The sequence below is a fragment of the Tursiops truncatus genome, chromosome 13, assembly GCF_011762595.2.
Source record: "Tursiops truncatus isolate mTurTru1 chromosome 13, mTurTru1.mat.Y, whole genome shotgun sequence".
Classification (NCBI taxonomy): domain Eukaryota; kingdom Metazoa; phylum Chordata; class Mammalia; order Artiodactyla; family Delphinidae; genus Tursiops; species Tursiops truncatus.
This window is the reverse complement of record NC_047046.1, coordinates 87,992,104-88,016,636: the sequence shown is the minus strand read 5'-3', so window position 1 is coordinate 88,016,636 and position 24,533 is coordinate 87,992,104. Positions and strand designations below refer to the sequence as shown.

The window sequence follows — 24,533 nt, the reverse complement described above, 5'->3', positions numbered from 1 at the left end:
AGCATCATAGTAGCTCCTGGATTTTCACTGGATTTAATAGCAAATGAACATCTTCAGTGTTTTCCAGGCTCCAACATCATTTTAAATGATTGCACAGGACTCCTTCTTGTGGCTGGTACCAAACTGTCACTGAGACTCTGTTGTTTGACATCTATGTTTTCTCCAGTTTTCCACTAATTATAAAATACTTCTGCCAAAACAGCTTTCTAGATATATCTTAACCCACTTTCTTGACTATAGTAGCATATTAGTAAATACTGACTGGTATGTTATTAGTGGAAAATCCTTGCTGTGAGTGAAATCCTTTTCTTGAAGAAATAGCAAGTTTGCATATGCACTTGTTTCTCTCTCTCTCTTTGCAGATAGTAATCCCTGTGTGCAGGGACATTTCTATTTTCGCTTCTTTGTCCTTAGCGTAGATGGGACCTGGCGCCCATGTGCGTGTTTGGAAGGTGTTTCCTGTGAGTGTATAAGTGCAGAAAGGCGTGAATACTGTTATGAACGCACACGTCTAATTACATTCTTTACCAGCGTTTTCCAAGTAAGCACTTTTATTCTGGGTACTTAACTAAAATTTTCGTGAATTGGCTCCTTTTTGAGACAAGATGATACAGTCCCTCCTCTCTTTTTGGTAACAGCTTTACTGAGGAAGAATTCAGGTACCGCACAATTCGTGCCCTTCAGGTGTGCGATTCAGTGGGTTTTAGGATGCGCACAGAGCTGTACAACCGTCACAGTCAGTGACAGAGCACTTTCACCTCCGCGTAAAGAACCCCGGACCCTGGTGACGTGAACGCACTTTCTGTCCGTCTGTCTGTCTGTCCACCTGTCCCTTTTGCGTGCAAGGTGCTCAGAGCTCCGTTCAAGAGTCTGTCGGCCTTTCAGACACTTGCATTCTTTTGTTTGTTTATCTGCCTGTTCTTGGCTTTCTTTTTTGCTGTCTCTTCTTGTTCATCCATTTCTGACGTGTGTCACCCTTCATCTCTGAGTGCTGCGGGGAACCAGCCCTCTCCCTGTCAGTGGTTCGCTCAGCTGCTACTTGAAAACATTTCTCTTTCTGCCTTTCTGTTCTCTGATTTTTCTTTCTCGGGAGCGTTTGCAGCATTTCACGTGTTCTGGTCACTTTGTAGTTCCCGCAGATGCCCATGATCTGTGCTTCCCCCACCCCCAGGCCACTGGTGGCTGTCCCACCCTGTGTCCACCCCATCCTCCCGCTTGGATGGACCACACGCTCCCCCCACCCCGTCACGGGAGGCCGGGCCTTTGAGCTTCCCCAGAATTCCCCCTTTGTTCATCCCTTTCATCGTCCACCCCCACTCCCCCGCTCTGCATTTCTCTTCTTCCATTTCCTCATCTTACTTTGAGCTCCACACAGGGACACCACCTACTAAAAGGTAGATCGTTTGCCTCAGCGTGTTGTCCAGGAGGCCCTGGGCCTTCTCCTCGTGCCTGTGTTTCAAGAACAGGACGGTGTTTCACTCAGGAGAGAGACGTCCTTCTGAAACGTGTGCATCACTTTAGGGTGGGCTCTGAGGACAGGGGCCTGCGGTGGACTCTTGCCAAGTGTAAGCAACCAGCTTGTCTCCGCGGTTGGGGGGTGGGCGGCGCGCACGTTTGAATTCTCTTAACCCCACGCACCTAAGGAGCGAGGCTCTTCCCGGGACTGGGTCCTCCTCTCGTCCTAACGAGCAGCACACTTGTCGTCCAGGCCCGTGGGCCCGGCTCTGCTGCTTTTCATCTGTGAACTTCAGAATCTGTGCCTCAGCGGGCGACTCGTGCAACACTTCTCAACGTGGCTTTTGTTATTATGAGATGCTTGTGATCCCAGAAGCGCAGCAGGGTTTCTACAGAAGCCGCTCATCATTTAATTTAAACCTACAGTGGGATGTGAGGGTCTTGCTGCCTCTCTCAGTTTTGTGCTTATGAATTTAACATGCAGTTTCACTTGTGTCATGCTTCTCGAAAGTGGCCTCAAATTGGACGCAATAACGTTTTAAATTGTTTGAATTGCTTAATCCTGTACAGAATACTGCGTAAGGGTCTGGCTGGTTGGGACTTGCTTTTTCCCGAGTTATTGGCCTCAGTGACACTTTGAAGAGAAATACTTCTCTTGCCTTTGTGAATAGGGCAGAGCCCTCGGCGGCTCCAGTGTCACGGGACAGGCCAGTCACCCTCATCCAGTTCAGTAAATTCTCCTTCACACCCGATCGGTGCCGGGAGTGCTGGGCCTTGCAGCCTGCAAGATGCACTGGAACCAGCTAGAAAAACCTCGCTCTGCGGTAGCTGTGCGGTGGGCGGAGGGGAAGAGCCTGAATGTTGACGCGCAGGGCTTTTCCGTCCTGGCTCAGCCTATAAATGAGCTTTAAATGTCTCCCCCACAAACGGGAAGCCACTGCGCTCCACCGGCAAGCTCTGCAGAACGGTGGTGTCTCAGATCACAGAGGCCAGGACAGTGGTGAGAAAGAGACAGAGAGACACAGGGAGAAGCTACAGCTGCCCCGCACCCACGGCACCCACGCACAAGCCCAGACAGAGCGCAGAGCCGTTCTGGGTTCTGGACAAGGCAGTAGCAAGCAGCAGGCCCTTGATGGCCTGCGCTGGAGGTAGGCGCCCTCCTCGGATAGTGATGAATGAATCAGAGGAGGCGCACGGAAGGATTTCCTGCAAGTGATAATAAAAGCGGTGCAGGAGACGCTCGGAAAAGGGTTAGCAGAATGGGTGCGACAAAAATAACACAGACGCCGAGCAGTGACATCCCAGCCGCCCTTGACCGCACTTTCCTCCGTCCCTCAGAAGGAGGGTGACCGTCCCCGTCAGGCCCAAGCGCGGAGCAGGGCTGCCTCCCCGCCCCCCACGCTGCCCTGGCCGGTCAGCCACCTCTTCTCGCTGGGGTGGTGGTTAGAGCTTCCTGCCTGCCCGTACATGCTGCTATCAGGGCCTAAGCTGGGCTCCCCGAGTCCACTCAGGTGCCCAGCTGTCCAGGCGCCGAGGTCAGACCTGCCGGTGGCCTCGCCGCAGATCCCGTCCGTCCATGGTCCCCACTCACGACGCTCACTCCCTCCTTCGGACGACGGGCTGCCGTTCATCACGCACGTTCTTCCTGCGCTTGCCTTTTAAAAACTCGGGTCCATCTCCCCCCAGCGCACAGCAAGACCATTGCTTGTAAGAGCGTGTTGCACTTCAGGCAGAAATGCCCGTTTGTTGGCCTTTTTCCTGGGTAAATGTTCAGCCTCACACCCGTGCTAACAGTTCCCTCGTACACATTCATCCTCACGACATCTAGGGTGGGCGCCTCAGCCTGCCTGGTCTTTAATTACCGTCCGAGCGCCGCGGCTCTGGGGCATTCGGTGGCCTTCGCAGGGCTGCCTGCTCCGTGCTCCCACGCTGGCTTTAGGGTGTTTCTTTGCTGAGGAATAACAAGGCCCGATCCTAATTACGAGGAGTCCCCACGGTTCTGACAACACTTCCATCTGTGGCTGTCCTGCTCGCATCTGCCACGAGAGAACAGAACGCCCACGCTGGTTACACGCGCGAGGCGGAGCTCCTGCCCTGGTTACGAAACAGCCAGTCATCTAGGATTTTCGTGCTTCCTAGCGGGGCTGGGAGTCTGGTCACGCCCCCCTCGGACAAGATGACGGCCCTGGGCAGCCAGCCCGTGTGTGTGCACGTGTGCGTGCACCCGTGAGGCGTGTGTGTGTGCACGCGTGTGTGCGTGTGCGCCGTGCCGTGGCAGGCGCTAGGTGCACGCGCTCAGGGAAGAACACGGAGCTTCACGTGGCAAATCTGGGGTTCCTTCTGTCCTGATGGCAGCCGCTCCTCTCCGTCCCCCGCCCCTCCGCGCCCCTTCCCAGTCCTGGGGGAGGAAGCCTCCGGGATTCAGGGATGCTGGGCCCGGTGTGGGGTGCAGGGCGGGCCCCTGCGCGTGAGCACCCCGCGGACCTCCTGTCCGGGAGCGGCTGAGATGGGACGAGCCCTCCGGAAGGACGGCCCCAGGTGGACCCCGTAAGGAGCAGAGGTGGGCCAGGCGGGCGGGCGGTGGAGTTCCCCTGCTTCCGGGGAAAGTCTGCATCTGCCCCTCCGGCTCGGGGGCCCCCCGGGGCCTCGTGGCGAAGGAGCGGGGACACGGGTGGGGGCTACCAGGGCTGTGGCTCTAGGGCGGCGAGGGTGGGGTCAGCCTCTGGGCAGAGTTCGGTCTGTCCTCCCCCCGTGGAGCGCGGATGTCGCCAGGCGCGGAGGAGGGCCCACGTGGTGGCCCGAGGAACAGCCCCAGCCGTCTGGAGAGCTTTTCCTGCACTGGTTAACGGACTGGACCGGGCTCGTGGCCGTGGCCCCGGTGCTGGTGGCCCCTGCTCCCAGCTTCTCTGAGAGTCGAGGTGGCGGCTCTTCACCCCCAGTTTCCCACTGAAAACTAGTAAAGCAGCTCTCTGTTCACCAGAAGGGCTACATTACTTACCTCTCAAGGCAGACAGATCTTTAGTGTGAATTTCTAGAAGTAGCAGGTCCCGACCCTATGTCCCGTGACCGGCTTGATGGCGACCTCGGGTCGCGTTTGGTTTCGGGGACGAGAGAGCCCTTCCAGCAGGAGGCTCTTCTCTGTGCCGGGTCCTCTGTGCAGGTGGGGGCGGGGCGCGGGGACGGGGGGCGGGGCACAGCTCAGCCCCATCCCGTGGAGACCGCGACCTCCTCGCGCCTCACGGGGCTGCTTCCCCTGCAGGGGCAGCCGTCTGCTCAGGGTCCAGGGGATGTTTTCATTCGGTTTGTTTGCTTCCTGGGAATAGCGGCTCCTTCCCAAGGGACCAAAATGAAAGTGACAAAAAATAAAAATGTCAACAAACATTTGGAAGAACTGTTTAAGCTCACTTATAAGTAAAAACTGCAAGTTGAAAAGATGCCGCTTTTCCTTATGAAAAGAAGTATCTTCCAATGGTCCCAGTCACCCTGTCCTGAAAACCCCTCTGAAGGAAACGGGCTGGAGATGGAAAACCTGAGGATTCCCCAAGGTTTACTCCGGGAAGGCCTAGCCCTGCTTTGGCAACAGATTCTTTGACAATTTGGTGAAAACTGAGGATCCAAAGTGCTTTTTCTAACTGTAGACCAGCCGAGCGAAGAAAAAAACGTTCAACAGAGAAAAACCACGTGTGTTGACTGCCTCACATTAAAAAGGGGAGAAGGAAAGAAAACTAATTCTGGTGGAGAATCACGTTTGCCTCCTTACTGGGAACAGTTGTTACGTAGGTAAGTGGGCTGGCGCGAGCCCCGCACCTCACTTCCTCTCAGCAAAGGACGTGAGCTGAGGCTTCAGACGGCGTCTCGGGGCCCACGTGTCTCTCTGGTCTGGGCCCTCGGTCTGCTCTCGGCAGGACTGCACCGGAGCCAAGGCCCCGTCGGCTCCAAGGGGAGGGAAGGTTCTGGCAACACTTCCAGGAGGGGTCTGGGTGGTTAGGCTCGCGTCACTGCGTCCAGAGGCATGGACTCCCGGCACATCCGGCTGGGACCACGGGGAGGTGAGGGCCAGGGCCTCGCTCCCTCAGCTTCCGGGGCGGGTCGTCCCTGGGGTCCTGTGGCTGACGGTCAGCACATCCCCGCCCCCGGCGCGAGATGCAGCGCCCCCCCCCCCCATCGTGTCAGCCAGGCTCTCCAGCTGCTGCCGAGTGTGCCCGCGGAGGGGCGGCAGGGTCGCCCCGGTGAGCGCCATCGCGAATTCTGTTAGAATGAAGCGAGGAAATCGCTGTTTCAGAGCTGCAGTCGGTTCTGAGTTGGCTTGGACTTGATCTCAGAGGTCGTTTGGGCCGGCTCTCACTTACAGGTGAGGAAAGGTTACCAATGTCAGAGGTCGTTTGGGCCGGCTCTCACTTACAGGTGAGGAAAGGTTACTAATGTCTCAGGTACAACTTAGAGGAACAGATAAGGCAAACCCTGGTTTATTTTCATTGTTTCAGAGCTGACTATTCACTGCAACGAATGGATGCGAACACGGGAGAAAATAGGGGCAGAATGTGTGGCCACATCAGAAGCTGCCCTGTGTGCCCCTCCCGGCTACTCACGGCCCCCATAGTTTTCTGAAGCCGCAAACCTCAAAAATGGGAGTTGCAGGAGCTAAAAATAGACATGTTCCGGTGACAAATGCAGCCTGTCCCCTCCCTTCTTCCGGCTAAACATCCCAGCTCTGTTACAATGTTTCATAAGCCCTCTCCTCCGCCAGGTACCCGCGTGTGCGGCTCTGGATGAAATGCCCCAAGTCCTCCCTCTGGCTCCCAAGCTGTGGGAGTCCAGGGCTGAGCCAGCCCCAGAAGTGGGTCCAGTTGGCTCGAGGCCCGGGGGGGCAGAGAGCGTGTAGCATCCAGGAGCTGTAGCTGAGCGTCTCGAGGGGAACTCGCCCTGCGCGGCATGGCAGGGGGCGCAGTGCCAGTCCTGCGGCCGCAGCCCACACGCCCTTTACCAACAGCGACGCCCTTACCTGGGAGGCTCCCATTTCCTATGCAACTGACTGTTGGATCCACAGTGGAAGCACCTGCTGGTGTGCGTGGACACTGTCCTTAGTTGTATTTTCCATTCTTGTAATTTTTTCTCTCTCACTTATGAACTTTCCTTAATTACCCTCTCGGCGCTGGGTCTGTGCCAGACGCTTGTCATGCAAAGGGTTCCTGTGACCAAGGAGCTTCTGCTCTTGTCAGGGAGACAGACCTGTAGACAGGTGTCAGATGTTATGGTGCAGGTAGACGGGTGTGACTGTGCAGGTAGACATGTGTGACATTGCAGGTGGCCAGGTGTGATGCGCAGGTAAACAGGTGTGACCATGTGGGTAGTCAGGTGTGACTGTGCAGACATTCGGACCACTGGGATTCCCCCCACCTTTGTCACACGCAGGCCTTGGTTCAGTGTCTCTCCTCCAGGGCGGGGAAAGACATCTGTTAGCCGACCCCTGGGAGAGCTGGCCCCTGGCCAGGCAGGAAGTTCTTTGAGGAGTGTCCGGAGGGCCTTTGAGTTTACAAGCAGCGAGCAGTGCGGCTTCCCTTTCATTTGGGCAGGGCCGTGGGGGGGAGGGGAAGCGGCCAGAGACACCCCGGGGCACCCTCCTGCTCCAGCCCTCACTCCCGCTTTGCTGACTCTGCTCTGGCCTATTTTCCGAATGCACCTCTCTCTGCACGTCCACATCTTTCCGCCGCTGCTTCATGATTTCTGACGGTCCTGTGCCCCTTGCTTCACGCTCTCAGAAGTTTCTGGGCGACGCCCAGTGCAGCGGTCCCTCTCGCAGCCTCTGCCCCAGTTACGAAGCAACAACTTGCTGCAAGCGAGGCTCCTCCTGCCTCCTCACCATCCTGGTGTCCAAGGAGACAGGCTAACCGGGGTCAGATGTGTCACTGTCGTTAAAGCGCTCCTTGGACGCTGTTTGGACCCGGGCGGGACTGGGTGCTCCTCTGCACCAGGCATTTTCAGGGCCTTTGTGAATGCGCTCGAGGCCTCTGAGTTCCGGCCGCCGCACCAAGTCCCCATGGCCACCTGACGGGTCGCCGGGTCCCGAAGATCCCAGGACGAAGCCCTCCCGGGCAGGCGAGTCCCTCCCCGGCTCAGCACCCCAGGTCTCACAGAAACTCGGGTGCCTGCAGGGCCCAGGGCCCCTCCCGGCTTCCACTCTCAGAGGAGCACGTGTGGTCTGAAAAAGCAGGGTCCACAGAAAACAAAACAAAACAAGAGCTATGGTTTTCTTTACAGACGGCCCCAGGAAGCAGAGATGCTAGAACGTTCTCAGCTGGCAGCAGACGCAGACTGAACCCCAGGGCCCTGGTGCGGGGCTGCAGGCGGGGACATCACAGGGTGTGAAGCTCATGGTCACGGTGCTGGGCGCAGAGCACAAGGCCCAGACCCTCTCTGGGCTGGGCTTCCTCGGTGAGAGCAGTTCGTGCCTCCACAGGGAAGAACCCGGCCTGGGGGGAACGGCCCAGCCGAGCCACATGTAAGAGTGGGCGCCGGGCTCAGCTTGCCTCCCGGGGGACACGCCCTGGGCGGCTGCCGCGCACAGATGCAGGACAGTGAAACTGCCCACCTCCGAGGGCCGGGACCATGGAGACCCCGAGGTTGGTGGCCCCCCGGGTCCTGCCACGGGCTCCCCCGCTGCCTGCCGCGTCTGTGTCCTTTCTCTGGGACGAAGCACAACCCCGAGCGTGACAGCCTTCTGTGGGCTCGAGTCCGGCCTGCGGGTGGTCTTCTGTGGATGCATCCCCCACTCCCGAGCTCCCAGCTGGGACACCGTCGGACGCTGAGAAGGCCTCTGGCCCTGGCACCTCTCGTCTCCCCATCCTCTCCGATGAGGACACATGTAGGGCACACCCAGCGGTGGTGGGCTGTGTATTTGGATGAAGGGTCAGAGGGTCATTTCACGACACGACAGGATGGAGCCCAATGGGCCCCGGGTGTCTGGGGGGCGGTGTCCTTGGGGGAGGCCGAGTCTGCAGGACAGAGCAGCGGAGGTGGCTCTGGGACCCTCGTGGAAAGGAGGGACCTGGTGACTCAGACGCTGAGGTCACTTCTCCCCCTGCGGCTCTCTGCAGAGTGCTGGACTGGTGGTCTAGGGGACAGGCAATGGGCCTGTCACTGTGGGACGTCAAGTGTGACATCATCACCCACGTGATGTCACAAGCGGAACAGGGATGCTGTGAATGGGCGGTGCTGCCGGGGGCGGGGCAGGGGGCAAGTTAGCCTTAGGCTGGCTGCACGCTGTTTCTACTGCCCTTGGATTCCTCTCTGCCCACGCGCACCCTCCCTCCCCCAGTGGGGTGGATTCCTACTTATTATCAGAAGTGGGAAAGGTAATTACCAGGCGAGGGATCGTAGGTAACAGACAAGGGTGCTGGTTACAAGTTTGCTTTGGGTAGAAAGTTTTACTTGTTTGGCAGCAAGATAACAAGCGTTGACAGGACATCACTTTTTGGAAAGACCTATTTGAAGAACATTGGAAAGGCTTTCTAGACGTTTCCACTGGCTCTCAGCTGGCCCCCGACTCCCTGTCCAGCTCCGGGCAGAATGGATGGGCTCTAACAGCTAGGCGAGTGATGCCCTGGGCACGCCTCACTTCCTGCAAGGCGTGTCGCTGCACAGGACCTGGGGGGTCTGCTGAGGGCAGGGGAGCAGGTGTGGCATCGGGGCCCAGCTCTGGGCTCAGCCTGCAGCTCCCGGGTGCCTGAGATGGAGCCCCGGGCGCCCCCAGCCCCCTCCGTCCCGAGCACAGAGCAGTGAGTCTCCCACAGCGACCTCACGGGCAGGAATCGGGGTCAGCGTCACAGGAGGGGTGACCAGGGCTGGAAGAGACAAGGGACCAAAGAGGAGAGAGAGGCCAGCCCCTCCCGCCTGCAGCCGCACGGCCCGGGGGTCCCTAAACCCAGCCGTCCAGCGCGTGAAGCTGTTCTGAAAGGGGCGCTTCTAGGAGAACGTCGCTTTTTTCAGGTTGACCGTGAACACTCGCTGTCCCCTCGCTTATTCTCGCGAAGGCAGTTTCCAGGGACCCATCCAGGGCCGCTCGCTGGGACTGATTCAGCAGGTGAAAGACAGACCCCCGCCTTCAGGGGTCTACAGCGCTGGGGCGTCCATGGTTGACCCCTCCTTGGTCAGTACGCAGCTCTGGCAACACAATTCGGGAACAATCACGGCCCTGCAGAGGCTCGGAAGGCAGAGGCCCGGTACTTGAATGGTTACCCCGCTCGCTTATTTTCCTGTATTTGCCGTGGAGTGACTGGAAAATTCCCCATCCCTCAACGCCTACGAGCCAGAGATTACCAGAACCAAAAATAAAAAGATACCCACAGCTTTTCAAAGAGGAGCAGCGAGGTGATTGAAGGCTCCCCCAGGCCTCCTCCACCGGCCCCATCAGGGGCTCCGAGACAGCCGAGCAATTAGAGACAGTTGCTGTTGGGGGAAAAGTACCAAATGCTGCGAGCTTTAAATCCTTCCTTTTGATCAGATTGGACTCTGGCCACTTTATAAAGCTGAACAGTTAGATTTTAGAAAGAAACGCAACAGCCCACGGGTTCAAGAGTGATACCGGGTCTTGCAGAAGACAAGTTACGAAACACATACGGAGAGAAAGATCCCTCATTAGGAAGCGTACCCTTCACTGTCTCCACATATAAGCAGCGCCTAATTCAACAACTTCCCAGCGTTATTACCTTCATCACAACAGCAGATGTGCCCAGGAGTCCACGTCCCTACGAGACAGGAGCTTGGTGGGGAGTCCTCACGCCCGGAGGCCTCCACAGGCTTCCCTGGAGGACGACACATCCACTCCCCCGCAGCTGAGGCTCTGAGACAGAGATCGTACCTGGCTGGTCCTGCCCTCAGGCCCCAAGGAGACCAAGGGGAGGGTGTGGGTCTCAGCTTTCCCAGCGGACGGAGGCTGCTCTGCCCTGGACGGCGTGCAGCCAGAGGGCAGTGTCAGGAGTGGACGCAGAGCCTGCGAGGGGCAGCTCAGCCAATCACAGAGCGTTAGCTTGGACCCAGGGGGCTGCGCACGGGGAAACTCGTGCAGCAGTGTTCTCGGGGGAGGCCCTGGTGCTCGGGGCCTCTGGGCCAGGACGGTCGGTGGCCGTGGGCAGAGGCAGGGCCAAGAAGGTGGCTGCAAGCCGAGCCTGGAGCAGCGCCTGTGCTGCGTTCAGCGAGGGGCAGGGGGTGGTCCGCTCAGCTCCGGAGCGGGGACGTCTGCCGTTTGATAGACCGCAGGCCGGGTTATGGCCTCGTGGTGATTGTGAGAAACGGGGCCAGAAAGGCCAGCACAACTCAGGCCCAATGGTGGCCGTTCCCGAACCGTCCTGGCAGCACAGTCCAGGCACCTACGTTTCCCCAGATCATTGCTGGGGGGTGAAACCCTGGAGAGCGAGTGTCTGCAGGCTCGGAGCCCCATGGGTTACTCCGCGGTGTGGGGCTGCATATCTCACGCTGTGTAATTACGTAGGCAAATTTCCCCGGGGGGTTCTGTTTACAGAGGGATTTCTGATCATTCTTGAGGTTTGCTTAATATGTGTGTGTGTGTGTAGGTGAGTGTACTGAAAATAGCCGAAAATCTGTAATAAGTTAGAGGAAAGGCAGGCAGGCAGTCCAAGCGACTAGCAGTACGATTTGGGGGAAGTTCTGGACTCTCTCTGGATGTGAAACGAATGGACGGCAGCCGCCCACGTGTGGTCTGCACAGGGTAGGCCTGCACCCCCGGAGCCTGTTGGAGGTTCAGGCTCCGCCCCGACCACGGGTCAGAATCTCCGTTTTATAAGGTCTCAGGCCGCTCATCCGCGCGCAAGCAGGTGCCAGAGGGTGGGCCTCCCCATCTCTGAAGTCCGTCCAGCTCTACATTATTTGATTCTATGGAAAGAAGGAAGGCTCTTAAGAGGCCATAAAGGGACCAGCAGAGAGAGGATCTCTCGCCGAAGGGCAGCAGCACAGAGCTGCTGAAGAACCTTCGTGTTTGATGTTTGTGCAGGGCAAGCACAGGTGGCCCCGTGCAGCAGTGCTGTCATTAAAATTAACGTTTGTGAATTGACCATTTAACACTCGCAACCTGACCATGAAATAACGTATCACAGAGCAAAACGCATCAGTTCCTGACTGCTGTCCTGCTTTGTCTCTTGGGTCACTTGCATTGGGTCTGAAACCAGCCCCAAGTGGGAGTACTTACAGCACGGAGACGGCACATGCCACAGACCAGCCCCAGTGGATCCTGACCCGTTCCCAGCGCCGGGCGTCTGTCTGTCCACAGTCTCGCTGTGAGTGGAGGCAGAAGGCTGCTTCCAGCGAGATGTGGGAACTCCAGGGCCTGGTCTCAGACAGAAGGTGAGCGGGGTCACGGGATCACGTGGAAGCAGCCCGGGGCTCTGCGTGTGCACCTTTTTACTTGGATGCGAGTGACTTCTGCACCAGAAGCCGAAGGGGGCTCACTGTGCCTCAGCAGCAGCTGCAGGACGCTGGCTGCCGGGGCTGGGAGATGGCCGGGTCGCCCCGGGGCAGGCGGAGCCGCTCCTGCCGGGCTGCACCTTGCCCTCCACCGGGCCCGGCCTGCTGAGTGATGACCACTGCAGCGTTCCTCCCCTGGAACCATCCTGCCGCGCTTCGTGGCTCCAGTGCCCAGCGCACTGACCAGCACCAAATAAATACGTGTTAAATGTGCGAATGAATAAGAAAGGAACCCCGCTGGGAGGGACTGTCCTGTCCTGTCGCCGGCTCGCTGGTGCCTTCTGACACGTGTGTCAAAGGGCGTGCTGTTGGCGTGAGCAGCGGGCGTTCACGGATGCTCTGTGGGCTGGCGCAGCTGACAGTCGTCGGAGGAATTTTCGGCGAGAGCTCAAAGCCAAGCCTCATGCCCGTTTTCAGGGCCCACTTGTCCCCCCGCCTGTCACTCAGAGCCAGTGGGATGACTCAGAGGCCCAGAGGGTCTGACCAGGACGCGCTTTGCACCGCGGAGGAAGGTTCATGGGCTGGGATGGGGGGGCGGGCCCCCAGGCTCTGCGTTTGGCCCGGGTCCAGGCGCCGTTCTCCTTTCGACGCACATACGTGTTTACAGCGGAAGAAACGCAAACAAAAGTTCAGTTCGTGCGCGTGTGGGTTCCATGTTTATATTTTTCTGTTGCAGAAATGAAACTCCTGCTAAATGTGTTATACGTACATATAGATAAATAAATCATGAATGCACGGATTGTGTTGTCCCCAGCGTATTTTTATATTTTATCCTTTTGATATACTTCAGACAACACTGATGTTTGAACAGTGGACAGGAAGGAGCCCCTACGGTGGTTCTTCTAGAGCTCGGATTTTCCTTTTTCCTCGTGTGCTCCGTGTAGAGATTTCCCCTGAGCATCGCTGGGCAGCTGAGGCCGCGTTGCAGGATCACAAGCTGCTCCCGGGTCAGGCGGAGTCCAAGGGGCCCGAGGGGCTGTCGCACCGGGTCTGCGGCTCACAGATCAGAGAAGGTGGAGGTCAGTGAGAGCTGCTGTCCTGCAAAGCCTCTTAAATGGGAAAGCGCGGGCTCCGCGTCAAGGTGACAAGGAAGTCCCCTGGGCCCAACGGGCAGCTGAGTAACTGTCAGTGGAAGCGAAACAGAGCAGCACAGGCTTGTGAAATGAGCCAGCGGGTCTCCTGGAAGCCGGGTGCAGACAGGAGGGGCCGGCGAGGCTCCAGGGCACGGAGGCTGCCGTCCAGGGGGCAGCCCTCGCCCCCCGCCGGCTGCAGAGACCCCAGATCATGCTAAGAGAAGTGAGGCTCCCCCGGCCCTTCTGGACACCACACACGTGTCCCTCTAGAAGCGTGGCCTGGCTTCCGCAGTGGGGACCACGACCAGGAGGTCGGCTACGGGCGGAGGCCGAGGAACGGGGTGTGAGGGGCGGCCTGCGGAGAGGTCAGCCAGGAGGGGAGGGGCCGCAGGAAGCGGTCAGCACGGAGAGGCAGGCAGAGTGGGCTCTGACCTCTGGGGCGCAGGCTTCGCTGGGTTTTCTCTCCGGCATAGCTGAATATTTTTGTGTCCTCAGGACACCCCCCCCCGAAGGCGTTAGAGGCTCGACGGCGTGTTTGATGCTGGTCACCAGGCACTGGTCTGACTCTGCGTCCTGTGTGCCTGCCTACCCTTCCAGAAGTTTCAGGGCCCCCTTGTTACTCCTTTGATGATCCTGTTTCCAGAGCCGGCTGTGCAGGGACCAGACTCTGAGGTTGCCATGTCCGTCCTCGGGGAGGGGCGTCCACCAGGGCCGCCAGTTTTCAAGCCCTCGCGCGCCTTGGCCTCGCAGGCCCCGATTTTAATCCCGCCTTAATCTCGTTCAGTATATTCCGCCCACTTTGCTCTCACCACTAAGGCACGTGGGGCGAAGCCGGGCCCAGGCCGCCTGTCCCAGCAGTGAGGGCTCTTGGAGGTGAGTGAGAAGCCCGTGTCTCCCCTTGGGTGTCCCGAGGCCCTGCTGACTCTTGCCGTCATCGCCCGGGAGGTCCTCCTCATGGCCGAGTCCTCCGTGGTTCCGAGCACGCCCTGGAATTCTCAAAGGCGCAGTTGTCAGGGCCCACCTCGTCACGTCGCACGGGCTCTTTCTCCAGGGCGCGGCGTGTGGGACAGGTCTCTGCACTTTCGCGGCATTGCGTCTTTAGCGTCTTCACCCGGGACTGGTCCTCACAGCTGCGGAGCTTGCCTTCCGCCTAGAGCAGGTGCTGCCGGTTCCAGGGTCGCTCGGGCGCCCACCACGCGGACAGCTGGACCCGCCTTGTGGATGGAGGGCCTGGCCCGACGTTCAGGAAAGCTTGCAGTGTACGGCTTGCTTGTTCACTCATGCCGCTCACCGAGGGGCGAGGGTTAAAACAACATAGACAAACCAAAAAAGAATTTAAAACCTCCTCTATGTAGCTCAGCTATTAGGAGGTGAAGTCTAGTTTTCCCCGATCAAAGCAAATACGACCGCTCGTTCCTTCACTTGGACGGTATTTCTGAGGCTCTCCTGGGTGCTGGAGGCCAGCACTGTCTTTCAGCCCGTGTGTGGCTGTGGTAACCGCCACCAGCCGGCCGCGCTGCGGCCCCGCCCACCCCCGAGTGCGCCCAGACCTTGGGTGGGCAGGGCCTCAGGGGCCCGTGGCTGCTAGAGGCCCCCGGACAGTGGGCTGGGCCTCAAGGCCCCCTATGTGGCAAAAACCAGAGCAGTAACTGTGGTTAAGACCATCCATGGAGGCTAAAATTGGTGCAGAAGCTCTGCGATGGGCAGGGTAACTGCAGGTCTCAGAAACTGTTGAAAGCGGAGTAGAAAGCTGGCTGCCGCTGCTCTGACTGCAGTCCCGACACAGGGTGACCGGGCCCCCCAAGGCGAGGTCCCGGGAACCTGAGAAAAGCCCACCTTGAGGGACTGTCTGGAAATCCCTGGCTGTGCTCGTCGAAAGGTCTGGGTCGTGACAGAAAAAGACTGAGGACCTGGAGGGGATGAGGGGGCCTGACGACCGAGGAAACGCTGGAGCCGGGCTGGACCGGGGGGCAGACAGGGGACCCTAGGAGACAAGCTTGTCCCCAGGGTGTCAGGTGGCCGGGCCGCCGGCACAAGCTCCTCGCCCACTGACCCCGGTGACACACAGCCATGGGCCGCCAGGGCTCCGCGGGGACAGCACGAGCAGGTGGTGGTAGCTGGGGACACAGCCCGCTGCCCACACCCAGCCCGGTTCTTCCGAGTGGATCACGTCGGCTGGGGGTGGTGATCGAACTCTACCCGCCCTCCCAGGCTTTCAATCCCAGAGTTCACGCCCTTGCGTCGCCCGGCGAGGTCGGCTCTGCGTGGGCCCAGGCGAGGGTTTGTTTTCTTCCCGAGGTGCTCCTTGTAGGCGCTCTGGGTGTGGGCGCTGACAGTGCGGGCGCTGTGTTCTCTCCAGTCAGTAAGTGCAGGTTGCGACACCCTGGACGGACGAGCCACTTAACGACACTGCATTGACGAGAAACGCTCGTCGAGACCAACACCTGTTATGCTGAGCGCTGGTCTCCCCTGGGTTTGCATTTTCACATCAAGTGACTTTTTCAGCAAAGGAAAAGATGGGGTCTCTCGTTTTTTTTTTCGGTGCTGAAAGTACCTATCAGGGTATTAAGTCAGTGATGTTTCAAGCATTGCTATTCCCGTTGTTGTTCTGATCACTTATTTATTTAGCGGGAAGCCCTTTCCTCGCACTGGGTCCTGTGTGCAGACCTGCACGTGAGCCGACAGAAGGGTAGCGGGTCCTTTCCGGAAGGGCACAAGCCGGGCCACCGCTGGGGTCCCAACAAGGCACCGTCCAGGACCCATCGGTCCAGCAGACACCCTCCCCGAAGCCAGAGGCTCCCTTTTTGCCGTCGCTGCCATTCTCAGACGCTCGACAGACGGGAGCAGCCACTGCGCCCGCCAGGTACTCGCGGAGGCGCCATGGGGTGGCACCGAGTCCCGGGAGGGAAGCAGTGCCGGGAGCCATGGGGGGCGGGGGGAGGATACGGATGCTCTTCGCTGCCGGGAACCCGCTGGATCTGGAGCAGCAGCAGGTCGCTGGGTGCTGCCTGGGCCCCGGCGGGCGCCACTCAGGGCTCAGACGGGGGCTCCCGCGTCACTTCATCGGGGGGCACGGGCGGAGCCGCTTCCGGGAGCTGGGCTCCTTTCATCCCCGGGGGCCCGTGGCTTCACTTTGTTTCTAACGATAAAGCGGCTGTGGACAGGCCCCCCTCGTCCCGAGGGAACAGAATCCACGACACACTTGCTGTCGGAGTGAATCTCGGAGCAGCGGGGTTCGGTGCTCGCCGTGCTGGTCGAGCTGGCGGCTCTCTTGGGACAGAGAGGAACCAGGGCCACACGTTAATCTCAGCCCAGAGGCGGGGGGCTGCCTCTTCTCACGAAGTCCACGAGGAAACCCTGGGACACCTGGGGGGCATCACCGTGGGCAAGGAGGGGCTGCTGGCTCCGCAGCCCCGGGTCTTTACCCCGGGACCCTCCAGGGGTCAGAGGCGGAGCTGCCCGCAGAGTCCGGAGTGGCCCCCGGAGACCCTGGTCCAGAGGCAGCGGGCGGTGCCCTCCTCTCCTGCCCCGCATGCCCCCGCGCCCTGCCCCCCCAGCGGCTCCCGCCTCCCCGAGGGCAAGCAGGATGTCGCCCATCGGCTTTGAGCTGTTTCCTTCTCAGCAGACGTGACGATGGCGGCCGAGTGCTGGGCGGCAGCTCCACCCGCAGAGATGCAGCTGGACGGAACCTGCCTCTGAGCCTCTCCCCAGCGACCGGGGCCTCTGCAGAGGGCAGGGGAGAGGCCGAGACCCTGACGGGCTCTGAGGGGGCCCCCAGACTTCACGGGGGGCTCTCTCTGCAGGGCTGACCCAACCTGTTGCGGCCCCTCGTCCCCCGTGGCGTGAGCCAGGGGTCCTGACCGTGATCTCCGCAGCACACACAGGAAGCCAGGACGTCCCCAACCTCAAATCCAGGCCGACTTTTCTGGAGCACTGTCGTCTCGGGGGAGACAGAGAGCCTGGAAGCAGCTGCCCACAGAGTGCTGTGGAACTCGGTCCAGCCTCTCGGGTGACACCACACATGGTGACCTTGTCAACTCGTGTTGCTGCTCGGAGCTCAGACTCCAAGGCCAGGTCCTTAGGGGCCTTCGTCTCTGCACAGATGGTCCCTGGCTGGTACCAGGACGCGGCGGGCGCTCAGCTGTTAGGTCAGAGCCCGCGGGAGACCATCTCCCATGGATGCGGCACCAGTCAACCCTGAACGGTGGCGTGTGCGTGCACGCACACCGTGTGTGCACACGTGTGCCCCCACGTGTACGTGTGCGTGTGCCTGGGGGGGGTCACACGCTCAGCAGGGCTAAGCGAGCACTACAGTGGGTCCCGCGTGGGCCACAGACATTGCTGACCTCAGGCCCAGGGGCCCCTGGGAGGAAAGCCGACAAGGGGGGCCAGCCCAGCTGCCCACCTGGGGCCTGGGGCGCTTGGGGCCTGGGTCTGCAGCCTGGGGTGCGGGACCAACCGAACCGTCCTTTCACTACAAAGCAACCGGCCGTGTTCTGTGCATCTCTAAAACTCAGACCGAGCGACCTTATTCATGTTGTTGTCACTTTTTATTACAGAAAATTCCAAACACATACAAAGTAGGCAGGACTCAAGCTTCTCCAGTGAAAACTGCACTGACCTTGCCCCCCTCCAAGCCTCCGCCCGCCCGCTGTGCCTCGTACTGTTGCAGTGCAAACCCCGGGCATCATGCCATTGCATCATAAATCTCAGTACATCCTCTTAAAAAGGGGGCTCCTAAGAGCTACACTTCACCTAAAATAAGTGAACAATATTCATTAATATCACACGTGTTCATGTTTAAATTGCCTGTTGTCACGCTGTGTCTGTTACTTTCAGTTTGTGTGAATTAGGACCCAAACAAGCCCACGCGCTGGGATTGGCGGGCGTGCTTGCCTTTAATCAATAGGTTCCCCTCCATCTCTTCTGCTTTTCTCGCTAATTATCTTTAGAAGAAGCCAGGTTGCCTCACGGAGCCTCCAGCAGCCTGCCTTTTGCATATGCTGGATATCGACGATGAAAAGACATGGAGGAGACGAGGAGACGCAAACGCGTGTTGCTAAGTGGAAGAAGCCCATCTGAAACGGCTGAGCACTGTGTGTCCAACTACGGGACGTTCTGGAAAAGACAAACTGTGGACCCGGTGAGCAGATCAGTGGTGCCGGGGGCTGGGGGAGGGAGGGAGATACGGGGGAGCACAGAGGATGTTTACGGCAGTGAAAACACTCCGTATGACCCCATGATGGTGGATACGTGTCATTACACATCCGTCCAAACCCACAGAATGTACAACACCCAGAGTGAATTTTAACATAAACTGTGGACTGTGGGTGATGATGTGTGGACATAGGTGCATCAGTTGTAACAAATGTCCCGTCTGGTGGGGGTGTTGATAGTGGGGAAGACCGTGCACGGGCCGGGAGGGGGTGTACAGGAAGGATCCACACCTCCCCCTCGACGGTGCTCTAGCCTTAAGCTGCTCGAAAACTAAATTCTATTAAAACAATATGCATAAGAAACTAAAACAATACATTGAAATGCTAATGTGGTTAGATTTGGTGGCAGGATTATAGCAATTTTTCTTCCTCATCTTCGATGGGGTCTACGTTAAAATTTCACAATTAGATTACTTTTAAAAAGCCAGGCTCATGACCACAGGAAAGGACTAAACGCTGAATGCGACTGTCACCTCTGGGTGGGGTGATGAACGGCCTGCTTCCTTTGTTGTACTTGAACATTTTTCCACCTGGGCAGCACTTTCAAAATGGAAAAGCTTTATGTAAAGACCAGGCTGCAGCTCTGAACGTGTGTGTGTGTACACACATGTGCACACGTGCACGTGCACACGCTCAGCAGTCCACACTGGATCGAATCTTTGAGAATACAAGGCGTGTACCGTGAAGCTGGCCCTTGTGGCGCACGACTGGGTGGCTCTGGTCATCCTCCAGGCTCTTCTGCTCGCGTGGGGCAGCCCGGGTCCTTGCAGGGAACACCAGTGCCCCCGCCCTGACACCTGGGCAGCCCCCGGCCCTGACTCGGGTTTCCGCGTGGGGTGGGCCCACAGACGGGTCAGACTCACACGACAGGTGTCCCCACATCACAGCTTCACAGTTGTTTTAAAAACGTGAAAAAACATGAAAAACTCAGATGGGACATGAGATCCACCCACGTTTACACAAAATTTCAACATTCCGCTTCTCAAGGAAGAGGGTAAAATGTCACATTTCCAGCGTCACAGACTTCTGAGTGTTTGTAAAAAGTGGCTTCAATTTATGATCTGCTTGTGCAAAGATTTCTCATGGACCGAAGGGATTCCCTCCCAATTCCTGGTCGTGAATTTTCAGACAGCTGTCTTAAGCGTAAAGCCTGACGTTTAAGTTACGTTCAGGATGGCAAGTTCAAGCTTCCTACTAAAATTTCTAGAAAAGATGTCTCTTGGAGGAGTTGCACAAATTATCCAGCATCTCCCTGACTCGAGCGCACTTCTCTCTGTGAGACGGCACGCAGGTCCCCCAGGCAACCCTCCCCCAAAGGTGGTATCACCTCCTCAGGAGGCTCAAGGGGCCCCGGGGACCTCCGGTGCCACCCCGGCCCCCGGGACGGCTCAGCATGCCAAGCACAGGCCACGGAGAACAAGGCTGCAAGGAGATGTGTAACCACCCCCAGCCCTCTAAGGGATATCCACCCGAGGCGCTGTGTCGGGTTTCAGCGGGAAACCTTGAGATTAGTCACGTTCCCAGTTCTGTTTTCTCCGTTCCTGCCCCAGTACAGACCCATCAGAGGGGCCCCTTGCTGCTCCCCAGGAATGGTTCTGACCGGGAATCCCGGAGCCTCACACTGCTGTTGTGGAGACTGGCAAGTACACGAAGGTACACTCACCTTGGTGAGAAAACTAGGCGGGGACTGTGCCTAGATTCTTCACGTCTGCCGGCCCACACCTGTCCCATGTGCATCACGATTCCCACTCTGCCCCCCACCCCCATCATCCGGAGGGTGGGTGGCATCTGACCATCAAAGAGAGGACAAACCATGGGAGGAGGATTCAAGTTCCCAATGACACCTGAGCGTTTGGTGAACACCTGGATCCAGCCGTACCTGAAGCTCCACCCCGCTTCTCAGACAAGCCAGTGGATAGATACAGGAAGACAAGCCCACTGCAGCTGCGGCTCTTACCTGCAACTGAAGAGTGTGAACAGGACACAGCCTGAGCCTAACACTCACTTTTAATCCAGTAATTAGCCCAGAAAATGCAAAGAAGAACGTTTGCTGTGTGCTGATCTAGAGTTGGAAGGGGGCACACCTTCTGTGTCTTGGTGACCCGGCAGCCCAGGGGCTGCCCCTCCACACAACAGGAATGCAGCATCTCAGGCACACCCCGGGCTCTGCTCCCTCCACCTGCAGCCTGACCTGGAGGGATCACGCAGGAAGGACCAAGGGGCTGTCTCAGAGGAGGCACGAAGGCAAGTTCACCAGCGTTACCGCCCAGGGGTCTCAGGTCAGCGGTACTGGGTGGGGTCTTCCTGGGGCTGCCCGAGCACACAGGGCCTGTGGGTGAGACCTGGGACCCCAGGGGTGGGACCACGCGTGGCCATGCTGTCTGGCTGACACACCGAATACGATGTTTCACACCCTGTCAGCACTGAGCTCCCAGGTCAGAATCGCCTCTGGTTTCCTTGGGTGTCTTGGGTCAAATTATCATAAATCTAGTGATTAGAAACAACACCGGTCCTTGGCATTCCTAAAGCTTTGGTGCAGTAAGGGACAGACTAACAGCCACGGACCGGCTTGAGAGGGTCATCTGCTTTTCTGTTTCAGCGTCCAAGGCCCTGGTCATTCACCCAGGAATCGGCCCCGTGAGCGCCCTGGAGGGGAGCGGGACAGGGCAGCTCACCCACGCACGTGGCGCGAGAGCTGGATCCCGTGACGAGGGAACGGGGCAGAGCAGAAGGCTTACAAAAGGGACTTTTATTAAAGGAAAGAAAAATCTGTTTGGTGGGTGACGTATGAAATAGATATACAAAACTTTACATGCCCGCGAGGGCGGGGCCCGTTGTCCCGGCGCCTGCGGGAGCTGCAGGGCCCTGGGGGCAGCTGGGGGCCCCAGGCCTGTCCTCGTCACACGCCGATGCACGGCCTCGCTTGAAACCTGTGCATGTTCTGGTAGCTTCAGTCGTGAAAAAGCAGGCGGATGCTGGGCTGCCGCCGCCTCACCCCTCTGTCTGGTCAGACGCCCAGCCTTCACCCTAAGCAATGTGCTGCCTAATTAAAGGAAAAACACCTCCCCACACCCCCCGTCTTCCTGATAAAAAGCGCCAACTCCAGTCCCGCTGTGCGGCTCTGCTGGGCTCACCCAGGATCTCTGGCATGGCCGCGTTCCCTGCCCCGCTGTCCTTAGCAAGAAGGCTTTCTTGTAGTGAAACTTCTAAAAACACCTCTTTCTGCAAAACAGTGTGTTTCTGCAGGTGGAGCTCTGCAAACAGACATGTCCCTCTGGAGGAGGGGCCGCTCCCGGGACGGAGGTGAGTCGAGTGCACGCCCCGCGGTCACATGAGGTCGCCAAGCTCGGCCTCCAGCGCGGCCGCCATCTCGTCCGCCTCCGAGCTGCCCCCCTCCTCGTCCTCGCAGCTGGACGCTCCGCTGGACTCGCTGGCTGCGTCCTCTTCGTTCAGCTTCCTCTTGTGGCCCCTGCAAGGAAAGCACACGCACCGTGAGATGCTCGTGGCGCACATGCTCCCCGGCCCCTCGGCCGCCAGCCCCCATGCTTCCGGAACAGCCCTGACAGCACAGGCTGGGCACCAAGGCAGCCTCTGTCTCCGGCAGGTAACGAAATACCCAGGACGTGTGCGGGCGGGAGAGGGAGGGGCCCGGAGCGAGCTCGGTGGCTACAGCTGGAGCTGGACAAGCCGCTGGGAAGGGAGGCGGGGACAGCCGCCAGCAGACGGGTGTATGTTTTACATTCAGGTCTATGAAATCTATTTTGAGTTAACCGCTGAGTACATTTCTGACTGTGGGCTACGATTAATTATTCTGCATTTGGACATCAATAGTTCACAGCTGTTGTCGCACCATTTATCGAAAAGTTACGTAGGAATATATATACGCCCCCCAACAACTACTATGGTTTGGGGAAACCTTCTGAAGGGAAGAAACCCCCCAAAAGATTTACCTCTTAGAGACACAAAAGGCTTCTCAAGCAGTCACAGACACACACGAGACGGAAAATGACGTGCAAGACTATGACGTCTATAACCTAAGACCTACAATACACACAGAAATTTCTACAACAGACAAGGAGTAACCTAATTGTGAGAAACACTCCTCAAACAGAAAAGGGCAGTTGGCAGAACAAAGGGCCAACGAACACTGAAAAAGATACTATGATGTAATTTGAAAAGCGAATCAAGGTGCCTGTCAGGAAGCACATTCAGCCCCCAGGCTGGCGGAAGTCAGAGGAGAGGGACCCCGGCCCTGGAGGGAGCACGTGACCCAAAGGGGAAGCGCACGCTTACTGCGACCCAGCACCGCCCCTGCCCAGCCGCTGCGGCCTGGCTCGGCAGCACACGTGGCTGGAAGGGAAAGTAAACCCGAAAGAAACCCCTCCTCTCAGGTCCCGGCGGCACCGGGAGGAGGTCGGTGCAGGAAGGGGGTGCGGATGGGAAGCGACCCGGCGGCTGGGAGGGCGCCAGGGTCTGGACAAGAGGACGGAGCCGTGTGGACCCTGTGATGCGCTTTCAGGACAAACACTGACCAAGGTGGCTGCTGGAGCACAGCCACGGCTGGGACACGGCGCCCGGGCCTCGCCAGCTTGAGCCAGATCTGAGCAGACATGCGGCCCGAGGGTCCAGCCCCTCAGACACACTGCAGGGTTAGCTCTGGATCTGCGAGAGATGGTGGAGCCAAAGATGGTGTTAAGCGTTAAGCGTAATTAAGCTGAGGCGCTCGCACGATTCCCCTTCGCTGAGTGAACACAACAGATAAACTCAGAAACGACGTGCAGACGGAACAGTTTAGAGAGACTGCTTTCTCCTAACCCCAACGACACCCACGCTCCATGGGGCAGTGCCCAGCACCGCCTCCCAGGGACAGAACTGGGCGGTCGCGTGTGTGCGCGTGGGCAGCGGTAACACACACGAGAGCAGAGCAGAGTCAGCCCCAGGCCTGAGCTGTGCTCAGCTGCGGGTGGTGGGCAGAGGGGGCTGAACCCCACCTTCCAGGCCCCCACTTGTGGCTGCACCGCCGGCGGCGCTGAGAGCACGTGGGGACGTGGTCTGTCCTCGAGGCTCCTCCCCGACCGCCCTCCACCTCCGGGGTGTCCCGCCTCCTGGGTGTCCCTGGGGCGGGTGCCGCGCCCGGGGCACGAGAAGTGCAGGCCCCTAGGAGGCTGATCCCGGGGCGTCCTGTTGATAAAACCTCCTGCACTGCCCTTGGAGACCCCGCTGCAGGGCAGCCTTTTGGGACAGAACGGGCTGCACAGGGTGTCCCCCCACCCCCCAGGGCGACGCCAGCTAACAGCTAGGCAGGACCCCACGGCTGTCGCAGCCTCTGTGCAGAGAGACAAATGTCGACTGTGCTGAGCCCGGCTGGTCCTGCGGGAGAGACCCTGGGACCTCGGTGTCCGCTTGTGCGGCCGTGTCCGGGGGCCTGGGGACCAGGGTCGGGGGCCGCAGCGGCAGTGCCTTATGCTGGGAAGAGCAAAACCTTGCCTTGTGCTGGGAAGAGCAAAACCTTCAGTCTCGGCTAAACAATGTTTGGAGTATTCCTATATCCAACACGATTGAGTTTTAGTAATTAAAGATCACCTCAAAGACTGGGCACAGCTGCAAGTCGTGGTTAATAAATGCCTAAAATTGATACCAGCTTCCTTTCCTCTCAGCAGAGCCTGCAATAATTGTATTCTGTTTTCACAACCAACAGCACAGTCCCCTAGAGAAACGCTAACAGATTTAATTTGGGGAAAATTTAAGGCTCAAGAATCAGCTCAGATTCAACGTGGAATAAAGCAAGAACGTGAACAGGAACATAAATCACGCATGTACGTTTCCTCCCTCACGTCCCAGCCTCTGAGCTCTTTGCTGCAAAGAGGCACGTGGACCCGCCCCTGAAGTCTGCTGTTGAATAAGATGCACAATTATTTTAGCAACTACGGCAAATAAACACACATTATTATTTCATACCGGTGTCTAACCAACAAGATCAAACAATCCATAACACATCTATTTTTCAAATTGCTGGTTACAACCAGCTTGGTATTTTTGGCAGAAAGAAAAAGAACAGAGCAGCATGGCAGGTGGTAAGGTCACTATTTTACCTAACAAAAGCTGTTTCAGGTACGTGTGTGCATGTGTCCACGTGCATGCAGGGGAGCACCTGCCCTGGGGTGTGGAAGGCCGTCTGGACCCTGAGGCAGAGAGGACGCGCGTGGGCTCCTGCCTGCCCTGTCCGGTCACGACAGCGGAGGCTCTGCTGCTTCTTCAAAGAGGTGCACGTGTAGGTCACTGTAACACAACACCGGGCTCCAGGGCGTGGGCT

General features: G+C 58.3%; 1 protein-coding gene across 7 annotated transcripts in view; it reads right to left on the bottom strand.

The window, feature by feature from the left end:
* Positions 1-20,954: 20,954 nt before the first annotated feature.
* The window catches only part of CTDP1 (CTD phosphatase subunit 1), a 41,344-nt gene continuing 37,765 nt past the window's right edge, over positions 20,955-24,533 (bottom strand). For 6 of the 7 annotated variants that reach the window (XM_033837882.2, XM_033837877.2, XM_033837875.2 and 3 more), the window contains exon 13: positions 21,416-21,689. In XM_033837882.2, coding sequence (XP_033693773.1) covers positions 21,548-21,689 — 142 coding nt within the window. In that variant the 3' untranslated portion in view covers positions 21,416-21,547. Of the gene's footprint in view, positions 21,690-24,533 lie in introns of all 7 variants that reach the window. The other variant, XM_033837879.2, reaches the window with a different exon arrangement.